This window comes from Corythoichthys intestinalis, chromosome 12 (assembly GCF_030265065.1).
Source record: "Corythoichthys intestinalis isolate RoL2023-P3 chromosome 12, ASM3026506v1, whole genome shotgun sequence".
In the NCBI taxonomy this organism is placed as follows: domain Eukaryota; kingdom Metazoa; phylum Chordata; class Actinopteri; order Syngnathiformes; family Syngnathidae; genus Corythoichthys; species Corythoichthys intestinalis.
Window position 1 is genome coordinate 34,919,188 of NC_080406.1, and position 12,583 is coordinate 34,931,770.

Sequence of the window (12,583 nt, forward strand, 5' to 3'; positions counted from 1 at the left end):
ACAGTCCTGTTGAGTCAGAACAGTGAGTGCTTTGTAAACTAAGAGGCAGATTTTCTCAGACGAACCAAACAATTGGCCTGACATGGTATTTGTCTGTAATGAACTGGCTTGAATGTCAATTGCCACGTTGACATGGAGCCAAATATTCCAATTACAATCGGAATATTTGTTCAAACCGAATAAATGTGTTCCATATAAACACCTCATTCAGAATGAACAGGCCCAAACCGAATGGAATTTCATTCCGATTCACAGGGGTGGAATATTCCTTTTCCCAAACCGATTAGAAGTAAAATTATATCATGTAAACAGGGAAGCTGAATGGTGTCTGGTTGCGTTCTTTCTGCGCATGCTCCGTAGTGACGTGGTGACGTCACTCGGTGACGTAAGTAACGTCACTTGCAACATGGCTTCCAAGCACACGCACAGCGCACCCACACAACTTTTTAAATGAACGGCGTATCATTCTGAAGTTTTGTTTCCACTCGAAAAGTTAAAACAGCAGCTGATCTGACGATCGATCTCCATGTTTTGCAACGTGACGCTTTGTTTTGATTAATCTGCATGTCAGACGGCAGTTGTCAAACGTCCTTTCAGAATAAAGGCAGTCACATGTAAACGCTGGATCGGAATAGATGAAGTGACATGTAAACAGCTGATGTGAAATTTCCATTCGGAATGATTTGAATCGGTATGAATAAAAGTCTGCATGTAAACGTGGCTAATGAGTTGGGCCGCTATAGGTGTGCAAACTCCCCAGTAATGGCGGCCACCACTAGAGGGCGATATACACAAATCTCTATTTGGATTAGTCAATAGCAGAGATGCTGGCATCATCAGGGCATTCTGTTTGGTGGATGAAGACACACATGTCATGGCCGATTAAACCTTGATAAATGTGCTTTATCGGAAGTTTGGTACACTCGAAAAAAAGGGTCTCATGCCTCCAATTGCTAAGCTAAATGAGATCTCGATGTACGTTTGTGTGGAACAGTAGTTCACAACAACAACAAAATACTATTCCATTCTTGCCGAAACTATTAAAGCTCTTTACAAGGCTATTACAATCTCTCCTACTCCTTAAAATAAGGCTCGGTGTTTTCTTGTGCAACTAGTGGAATTGATCGAGAGCCAGGCAAGTGGGCCGAGTTCTAGCGGAGACGAAGCCAAGTGAAGTGGCTCCCAGCCGGATTGAAAGGCAACTGGCAGAAGGGGTGTGGAAGTCGCTGAAAAAAATGTGCAAAAAGAGGAAGTGGTCGTGCTATAAACATATTGTACTAAGCCACAGCAAATGCACATGTATGCATTTAAATACTACTTTATTTATATATTAATTAAACTCCAAAATACGCACGGGCTCGAATGCACTGTACTTGGTGTGATGCTGGACATCAGTAGAAAACAATTTCAGAAATGGCGTGTGGCCGAGATGAAGCAAATTTATTTTATTTTCCTTCATTTAATGATTTATATATTTCTTTGATACCTCAAAATACTTCCAAACCGTGGACATGTTGGCTATGAGCCAGTAGTGTTAGCGAGACAGCGTGTTTTGATTACTTAATCACAAGAGGACTACGGTTCTTCACACTGTTCAGGTGTAAACTTTCGGTCTTTTAACCGAAAACCGAAAATGCAATTTTAGCTATTTTAGCTTCGCTACCTTATCTTACTCTGATATTACAGGTAGATGAGGGGATTTTGTCATTTATTATTTTTGTTATTATTTACACTTAGTAGTATTTAATTATTTATTTCATATTAATGTCAACTGTGCGCTGAGAGCTCTTTGTGACCTTGCTGTGATTAAGGATTATATATGAGGGATGCAACAAAATGAAAATTCTTGTGCGAAACAGAATATGAGAAAACTGAGGCCTTATTATCAATACAATACATGGACGTCATAATATATTGACGGGACACAGGACGCGGGGCCGAATAATAGGGGGCCTGAATTGTTGGCATGGCCGAGAAAACTGACCGAGTGGGATCACAGACAAAGAGCTTTATCCGTTATAAATTATTGTGAATAAATGCTTAAATCCCTGAATTCTTTATAGATACGGACGTAAAACAGTCTCGAGTCTTGGTTAAAACAAAACAAAAACAAAAAATAGCATTTATTTTACGTAAATATTGCGAACTATTATGCTAGTCAGCAAATGTAGCGGCCACCTTACAAAAACAGAGCTTTTTTCACAAATAAATCTCGTCTTATGTATAAATGCTTAAAACCCTGAATTCTTTATAGATATGGATGTTAGACAGTTTCGATTCTTGGTTAAAAGCAAAAAACGTGCAGTTAGCATTTATTTTATGTAAATATTGTGAACTGTGATGCTAGTCAGTAAGCAAATGTAGCTCCACCTTATGAAAACAGAGAGCTTTTTCCTTTGAAAATTCTTGTGAATAAATGCTTAAATCCCTGAATTCTTTATAGATATGGATGTAAAAAAGTCTCGATTCTTGGTTAAAAGCAAAAAAAAACAAAAAAAAAACGTGCAGTTAGCATTTATTGTACATAAATATTGCGAACTATGACGCAAATGCCGTAACGGCTAATTTCTCCCATTGATTTTTTTCACAATGTTTCAAAATGCATACATGGTACCAAAGAAATAATAATTAGCTTGAATCCTCTAACAAATCACTCCTGAGAAAATCCTTCCTGTTTATATACGGTACAGCTTTTGTACTTTTTCAACCTACCCCCAGTTCCTGTACTGTTTTCTATGTGAAAAAAGTACTTTTGCTCTAAAATAAATGTGACTTGAATTGACAAAATAATTATCATGAGATAATTTGATCTCTACTTAGAATGTGAGTCCTTCTGCATTAAAAAGTATTATAAATAAACCCAGCTCTCGACCTTCTGATGCCGTGCCAATCAGGGAAAAGAGACTGGAGCTGCAGCCCTTGACATCACCAGGAGGCAATTATCTGGTTGAATACAATGGCGGAGTGCAAAGTTATTCTTGTAGATAGTTTTGTCAGAAATACATTTTAATTTCCTCAAAAAAAAAGAAAAGCAAACAACATCATTACTAGCTTTTTTTGACGGGAAAGTTTGTTTTTGCTCTTCTTCCGACCAATAAATCATACTGTGGCTTAATGTGGATTACTCTGTGATATGCCTGACGAGAATAGAAATCGTCCAATCAGCATGCGTATATTTTTTTGGTGGGTTACCCCATGAAAAAGGTGTCAACTGGATCTTTCCCAGATTCCTATGTGATATATTTCCATGGCAGATATATGGAAAAATCCCTCTAGCTCCTCCAAAAATGGGGGAATGGCAGCCTCCATAATTCCATTTAGGGCCAATGTAACTTGGTAACTTGAAATTTTCTCTGCATGTGTATGTATCATGATTTTGAGGAAGAGTCAATTTTAGAGCTATTTCGGTCATATTCACAGAGTATGAAAGAACTTGCCCATGTGATTTTATCCTATTGGTGCCATATTTGAATTACATGTATTTTACAGATCGAGCATGATGATAAGACTGACGATAGATAGATGTCCAATCCATTTTGACAGGGACAGATCGCTGCCAAACTCCCCCAGTCAAAATGGATTAGACGTCTATTGCAAAATGGCACAAAAATTGTATGTCCATTGATGCTCTTTGAACTGAGAAATATTTTACTTGAGCCACCTTGCTTTAGCTCCGTCTCCTGTTTACTGGCCCTTGCACACATTCTCTCATTCTGTCAGTGTCAGTGCATGCCTGACCTGTGTGAACTAATGGAGCACTAATGCAGCAGTGGGCAGAGGTGCAACACGCGCGTCACTCAATAGCAATCACTCACGGTGAGTGAGTGACAGAATGGAAGTGCACGAGCAAGACCAAGAGGTCGCTTTTGCAAATGTTTCTCTGCCTTCCTTATGAGCAGCACGGTCATTCACATTTTATTCCTCTTCCCGAGGTGTTGACGTTGAGAGATGGATAAACCGTATCTTTGCGACTGTAGTCGCAACAACGTATTGATCGGACTAGCCCAAAAATGCACAATAAACATAAAACTGGTGCACTGGAGCAGGGCCATTCCTGACCAATTTGGTGCCCTAGGCAACACATTTGTTGCCACCCCCCCCCATTTTCACCACATATATTTAAACACTCACACTGAAAAAGCACATTATCTCTTTGTAATTTATTATATAAAAAAAAGGTAACGAACAAGTGCATAAATTAAAAGAAAAATGCTGTAATAACTATTCAAAAGCAATAAAAAAACACTTAAAAACCAAATGCATTAAATAAATTAGAATTGTTATTACAATATGATTAACACCCACCCACACAAACCTATATAAAGACACACAGAACACTTTAAAATGAAACTTTTTTTTTTTTTTTTACACCTTGACCTATAACCTTACTCATTTTGTCTTCACTGATGCAAAAGCATCTATTGCACTTTCATATGACAGTTGTTTTGGAAGGTGCACTTCTTTCCTCGACTTGGTGGGCTTGGACTTGGTGCTGATGTGGATAAGTTCGCTGTAAAAGATGGCCCAGGATGTGCAGAGGTAGAAGGAAAATATTTCAGAAGAGCATCTACAAAGAGAAGAAAGTGGAATGTCACATTATATTAGTCAAATAGCTGTTGTTTATGAAACCAGCATGACATAACCATAATAGCGCCGAAATTCATGCAGCCTACTGTACCTGTCTATTGCCACTATCTTTGATGGGCGTATTTAAAAGAAAATAAATTCTTGAAGCACGGCAACTACACAGGACTATCCACTAATAATGAATTAAATAACATATGATACCAAAAAACATATTAATAAATTGAATGTTTTTACATGAACGTGATCGCCATTTCAATTAATTAATGACACATTTAATAACAAATGTTTGCATTTAAATCCGTAGCACTTTTAGTCCCCCATACCACAGAACTTTGAAATGATTAATTCCATATTTAATGGTGTATTTATTTAATTAACCATGGCACTTTTCGGCAAGGCAAATTTATTTGAAAAGCACAATTTAACACAAGGTAAAAGGGGTTCACATCACATGAAAATAAGCAAGACAATTTTAGTCTCCCATACACTTTGTCCAAAATTCTCTAAAATTGGAGAGAGGGCATAAAATTAACTGAAACTAATCCGCAGCTGGCTGAATACTGAAAATATTTCTAAAACAACAGCCTGGCTAATGATACAATATAATTTTGCTTTAGCACTAAGTCATATAAGCTCTATGTAAATAGCCGCTAGCTTGCAGTTGCGCTAAATCTACGTGCTTATGCTGTTGAAAAAAATCATCACAACAAACCTGTTTTTCTTCAAGTCTTTGCTGTCTTCTTTTTCTTCTGACCAGAAGGGCTTTTGTGTTTTCATGAAATTGACTTGTCACCGTAACGTCGCTCAATTGCTGAGGCTAAAAATAGCAACTTCAAGTAGCTCACTGGTCTGCTGGGTGGTGAGACTAGGGTCCATGGTGAAATTATCGCATCACAGGAAAAAGTGAAACGGTTAGAAGGCACACTAGAAAAATGATTTTATTATTATTTAAAGACTTTTTATGAACAGTTTTGTTGTTCTTTTGTTTTATTGTTTTGTATAATTTTTTTGAACACTGCTATCATCAAATATTATTTGAATATTTTTCTTGACGCCTTTTTGGATGCTGGTGCTCCCTTAGGCAGTTGCTAAAATTGCTTATGGGTGGCACGGGTCTGCACTGTAGTATAAGTCCTATTTGGGGGGGTAGGGTTCTTTTTTTTAATCAGAGAACTAAAACAATAACAATTACATGGTGAATAACCTCTAAAAAAATGTCTGTTAATGTAACATTAACAGTTATTCAGATAAATATAGCCTCAGCAATACATCATAAAATGTCCTCAATCTGATCATGTGATCTGAAATTGGGCCCTTGTTTTCATTCAAGTGTTTTGCACACACATATACAGTGGAACCTCGACATACGGTCGCTTCGATATACGATCTTTTCGACATCCGAAGAATAAAATTTGACTCGCCATTTGTTTCTACATCCGACGACATGCTCGAAATATGAGGATTTATGATAGCGCCGCAGTTTGTTTTGCCTGAAGATGGACGCACGGGGGATTTTTCGCGAGAGGAAACACGTGTTCCAAGGTTAGTTCAGGTGGTGAAAAAGGAAAAAGGTGACTCTTACCATTGAAATGAAGATAGAAATGTTAGAAAAATATAAGTGTGGTGTGCGCATCCTTGAACTGGCTCGACAATACAGCCGTAGAATGTCTATATTCTCGACGGTCCTCCTCCGACCTCCGTTCGCCAGTCTTTTTAAGTTAAGGTGACAATTCTTATTGTGGTAACATTGCCAAAGAAATCGCCAGCTTCGTCAGGTTTCTAATCATTTATTTCATCAACTTGTGCCACACAACACGCCTACTGTCCGCCGCAGTTGACACCAGCAACAAAACATTTAAAGAGAAAGTAAAATTTCTACCGCACTTTCTATCTCAGTGTTATGTCAGCCACACGGTGCGTTCAGGTTCTGCACGCAAAAAACATCCACCACATTAGTATATACATATATGTATGTATATATATATATATATATATATATATATATATATATATATATATATATATATATATATATATATATATATATATATATATATATATATATATGTATATATATATTAGGGCTGTCAAACGATTAAAATTTTTAATCAAGTTAATTACAGCTTAAAAATTAATTAATCGTAATTAATCGCAATTAATCGCAATTCAAACCATCTATAAAATATGCCATATTTTTCTGTAAATTATTTATATATTCTGTAAAATAATTTGTTGGAATGAAAAGATAAGACACAAGATGGATATATACATTCAACATACGGTACATAAGGACTGTAGTGGGCATTTCACTCTACTGTTATTTAAATGTGTCTATGCTGTCCTCACTCCGAAGCGTCTACTTTTTCCAAAGCTAGACAGCTAATCAGACTTCTTCCTTTTTCATCTGCTTTATTAATAAAATGGCCTCAAACCACTGTCCTCTTTAGACCGTAGTGAAACTACAAAAAAAAGTACACAAGCATTGCATTAGCAACAACGTTAGCTTAGCACGCTATACAGGTTCGCTAAACATAAACAAAAAGCATCTCATACAAAAAAATATAACATTTCGCTTACTAACATAATATGTACATTCTTTACAACAACCATACTTACGGACAAATCTTGTCCAAGGATCATAGAAGCACAACATTACAACGTAGGCGTCAGCCCGAGACGTCCTGCAGCCATATTGAACTGGCAAGAAAGCAATGAACCATGTCGCAAAGCGACCACAAGAGTTCGCTGTTAGACAGCACAAAAACCTTGCTGTAAAACTTACCAAAAGGCAGAATACTGTCTGAGCGGGACATGTGCGTTAATTGCGTCAAATATTTTAACGTGATTAATTAAAAAAATTAATTACTGCGCGTTAACGCGATAATTTTGACAGCCCTAATATATATATACATATTTATTTAAGCCAAAAGAACTGTTGTGTTTGATAGAACAATATGTCTATATGCTGCCATAGCAGATTCATGACGTAGTAAGCCCCCAAACTATTTTTAATTTGTCCCTTTTAACCTGGAAACCCCCATTTACAGACGTCGCGCGACTGCTTTTGTTTCAATCCAGCCATAAAAAGAAGGTAAGTAATTATATTTATTATTCAAAATGTCTGTCATTTTTAGTTTACAAACATTAATCGATGTCCAATATTTCGTTTAAAAAAAAAAAACGACTTTAAAAAAATTATTGACTTGCATATTTTAAACCTTTAAACAAATTACATCACAATGGAAAAAATGTGTAAAAAATCTGTAAAAAAAAAAAAAAAGGCATGGATATCTACCTCATAACTATCGTTAAATTTTATTTTTTTTTGTTACTGTCGCATTTTCCCTGATATGTTAAATGATAAATAATCGATCCAAACAAAGAAAAATGAAAAAAAAAATGTTTAAAGTGGTAAATATGTGAAAAAGAAAATCTCGACCTTGATGTCTGCGATTTCTGCATCGCGACCCTTGTTATATTACCATGTTTCACCCATACAATCCCAAAATAATCCAGCTGTATATATACACAGATATATATGTATATACACACACATATTTTTATGTATGTAAATATATATATGTGTGTGTAATGGGGGTGCGTGTGTGTGTGTTTGTGTGTGTGGGGGGTGTATTTTTTGTTTGTTATACTTAATTTCTGGATCACTTCCTGTTCATATTGGGTGAAGCCCTATTACTCTATACACAAAGCCACACTGTTGCTAACCGTCATATGTTATTGTTTAGCCACAGCTGGATGTATTACCTTATCACTTTTCATTCTTCACACAACCGCTTAGAAACAGAAATTTTGTTTAATTCATCTACTGGCGACAAAGAGATTGATTTTTAATTGACTGATGATTTTACAACACTTGGCGGGTGTGCACTGGTCCTCATGGGAAACGCAGACTTCCTTGAGGCAAAACAGTTCCACTTTTGTCCACCGGTGTCACTAAAATCGAGCAAAACTGAAAAACTACCAAGTGTTTCTTTGAATGAGAGCCCTACAAAGGTGTAGTACATTGTCGAGTTATTGTATCAGATAGATCGTCCAAATGAGGTGACGCAGACTCCGGTGCAAAAAATATGTGATTGGGACGTCCCCAACAACAACTTAACCCAACACTTGATCTCACTCCAAATAACTACCAAATCCATTTAGGACATCTTCAGTTTCACTTCTAAACAACTCCATCAACTCTGGGAGTAGAGGGCATGCCCAGAGCACATATGTTAGTCGAAGGCCCAGCCAAAAAATAGGGAGAAAAATGTGTGACTTATAGTCCACAAAATACGTTTTACGCATGTGGGACACAACTGAGATATATGACAGGCTGGAAGGAAAGAGGAGAGAGCTCATCTTCCCGTTTATTGTGAAGAACTGGGCTCACGGGTGGAGAGACACTTTTATATCTGGAACAGAGCAACATATGAAGGGGGAGGGTGGGAAAACGTATGCAGGCGTGTATACTGATGAGGCACTCCTTGGATGCAGTGATAGAATGCACAAAGCTTCTGTCAAGTCTCAGTGAACACCCCATCATTCTACCGTGGCGGTCAGCACACGCACACTCTAAAGACCCAAGCACAAATGACACATACTGTACAGTCTGTTTTGTGGAATGAATGAGAAGTGCCCTTCCATTATAGCAACAATTGTCAAGTATGATTACATTTTGTTGAAAGGAAATCACAGGTCTACTCACTGTGTGCTTCTTCAGGTAAGCGGCAGCCCGGCATGCATGCGAGCGCTGACCAAGATGTCATACTGCCCCTTTTGTCGAGGCATGCCGGCCGTTAAGCCCTGCAAGAACTACTGCCTCAATGTCATCAAGGGCTGCCTGGCCAATCAAGCCGACCTGGACCCCGAGTGGAACCATTATATCGGTTAGTGAGCCTCATTTCTCATTGCTATGTTCAGTTTGATATACAGTATGATGGGGCTGGATACAGAAGGCAAAATAGAAACTATAGTAGCCAAAGGGTCGTACGGACAGAAGTGAATTTAAAGATCAACCAGCATTGTTGTATGAACTAAACTTCATTGCGTGTAGAGATGCTTACAGTGCTGGCCAAAAGTATTGGCACTCCTGCAATTCTGTCAGATAATGCTCAATTTCTCCCAGAAAATGATTACAATTACAAATGCTTTGGTAGTAAAATCTTAATTTATTTCTCTCGCAATGAAAAAACACAAAATAAAATTAAAAAAAAAAAAAAAAGATAAAAATCATCTTTATTGTATACAAAACTCCAAAAATGGGCCGGACAAAAGTATTGGCACCGTCAGCCTAATATTTGGTAGCACAACCTTTAGACATAATAACTGCGAACAACCACTTCAGGTATCCGTCAATGAGTTTCTTACAATACTCTGCTGGAATTTTAGACCATTCTTCTATGGCCAACTGCTCCAGGTCTCTGATATTTGAAGAGTGCCTTCTCCAAACTGTCATTTTCAGATCTCTCCACAGTTCTTCTATGGGATTCAGGTCTGGACTCATTGCTGGCCACTTTAGAAGTCTCCAGTGCTTTCTCACACTGGGCCCTACATTATGCTGCAAAATTTGTTGGTAGTCTTCAGACTTCATAATACCATGCACACGATTAAGCAGTCCAGTGCCAGAGAAAGCAAAGCAACACCAAAACATTAGGGAACCTCCGCCATGTTTGACTGTGGGGACCGTGTTCTTTTCTTTGAAGGCCTCGTTTTTCACTGTAAACTCTATGTTGATTCCGTTTCCCAAAAATCTCTACTTTTGTCTCATCTGACCAGAGAACATTCTTCCAAAACGATTTTGGTTTTCTCAGGTAAGTTTTGGTAAACTCCAGTCTGGCTTATTTATGTCTCTTGGACGGGGGGGGGGGGGGGGTGTTCCTGGGTATCCTACCATACAATCTTTTTTCATTCAGACGCCGACGGATGGTACGGGTTGACACTGTTGTACCCTCAGACTGCAGGACAGCTTGAACTTGTTTGGATGTTTTTAGCCGAAGTTCTTTATCCACAATCCGCACAATCTTTCTTTGAAATCTCTCATCAATTTTTATTTTCCATCCACATCCAGGGAGGTTAGCCACAGTGCCATGGGCTTTACACTTATTGATGACACTGCGAACGGTAGACAGAGGAACATTCAGGTCTTTGGAGATGGACTTGTAGCCATGAGATTACCCATGCTTCCTCACAATTTTACTTCCCAAGCCCTCAGACAGTTCTTTGGTCATATTTCTTTTTTCCATGCTCAATGTTGTACACATAAGGACACAGGGCAGAGGTTGAGTCAACTTTAATCCATTTTAACTGGCTACAAGTGTGATTTAGTTATTGCCACCACCTGTTATGTGCCACAGGTAAGTAACAGGTGCTGTTAATTACACAAATTAGAGAACCATCACATGATTTTTCAAAGGGTGTCAATACTTTTGTCCGGCCCATTTTTTGAGTTTTGTGTAAAATTATAATGATTTAATTATTTTCCTACTCCCTTTTGTGTTTTTTTTTCATTGCCAGCAAAATCAATGAAGATATTACTACCAAAGCATTTGTAATTGCAATCATTGTCTGGGAGAAATTGAGCATTATCTGACAGAATTGCAGGAGTGCCAATGCTTTTGGCCAGCACTGTGTCTGAGTATGCAACAAGAATCCCTAGTAGTATGTTTTTGCCATTAACCTACAGATACTATTTAATAAATTAGTTTTTCTAAAAGAACTTTGGTGGTAATTGACTGAAAATCCAGACGATTTTAGCACGAATTGTAAATTATTTAGTTTTTGCATAATATTTTTTTGCAAAAGTAAAGCTGACCTACAACCCATGGAATTTTCATTCACTCACCTTCTGAACAGCTTATCCTCACGATCGTCGCGGGGGTGCTGGAGCCTATGCCAGCTAACGAGGTACAGCCAGTCGCAGGGCACATAGAGACAAACAACCATTCACGCACACACTCACGCCTACGGACAATTTGAAATGTTCAATCAGCCTACCATGCATGTTTTTGGGATGTGTGAGATACCCGAGGTACCCAGAGAAAACGCACGCAGGGACGGGGAGAACATGAGAAACTTCACACAGGGAGGCCGGAGCCGGGATTGAACTGACAATTTCGGAATTGTGAGGCAGACGTCCCGTGCCGCCCCCGTGCCATATGATATTTAAATTTTTTGGTCTGATTTAGTTGTTGCAGACATTATTTATTCAATATTTGGAGGGAAATTTTATTAATTTAAGAAACATGTTTACGCTGTTGAATGTTATTGGTGTCACATTCAGACTAATATATTTGTTGTTGTTTTTTTGTACTTTTTTTTCCCACTGTGTTTTTCCCCCAACTTTTTTTTTTTTTTTTTTTTTTGCAATAGCACAATTGTTGTTATCCGTAATACGAGTCCTACATTTTGAACGAGGAATCAGTTTAATTAACAACATAAAAAAAAACATTAGCAATTTAATAAAACGATAATTAACAGATAACAGATTTTTTTTTTTTTTTTCGTACTACTAAAACAATGTGGCGAGAGTATGATGGCTGTAATGTCTTGGCCAGTTATGAGTGATAATGAAAAATGAAAAAAATTATATCTGTACGCATAAAACAAAAACATCTTGAAGTCACAGTACATTATGTATGCTGAATTGCCCATGTGTGCAAAATGAGCAAGAACGTACACATTGCTTCTCACTAGTGAAGCACGTTGCAGTAGCTTAATATGGACGAGAACAGATGGTCCATACCGTGGTGCTCATCTTGTCAATTTCACTGTTTGTGTAGAGTGAACTTGACTTGTTGGAGTAGAGCTTTGCTTTGTGTTTTGACAACACCAGCTTCTCCTCAGACTAGAAAAGGTGTTTTTTTTCTTTTCTTTCTCCCCAGACGTTTCCTTATTGGAAACGATTTTCCTCGCTGGATTCTTCTCTCTCGTTGAGCCTAATAGGGATTTGTAACGGGGCGGGTGCACAGCACGTCAACTTTAGCTCTGGGAACGT

General features: G+C 37.9%; 1 protein-coding gene across 1 annotated transcript in view; it reads left to right on the plus strand.

Annotated features, from left to right (window-relative positions):
• LOC130926924 (glypican-6-like) overlaps window positions 1–12,583 on the plus strand; it is a 199,086-nt gene that overhangs the window by 82,700 nt on the left and 103,803 nt on the right. Inside the window, exon 4 of the mRNA XM_057852250.1 lies at window positions 9,311–9,476. Coding sequence (XP_057708233.1) covers window positions 9,311–9,476 — 166 coding nt within the window. The remainder of the gene's footprint in view (window positions 1–9,310; window positions 9,477–12,583) is intronic.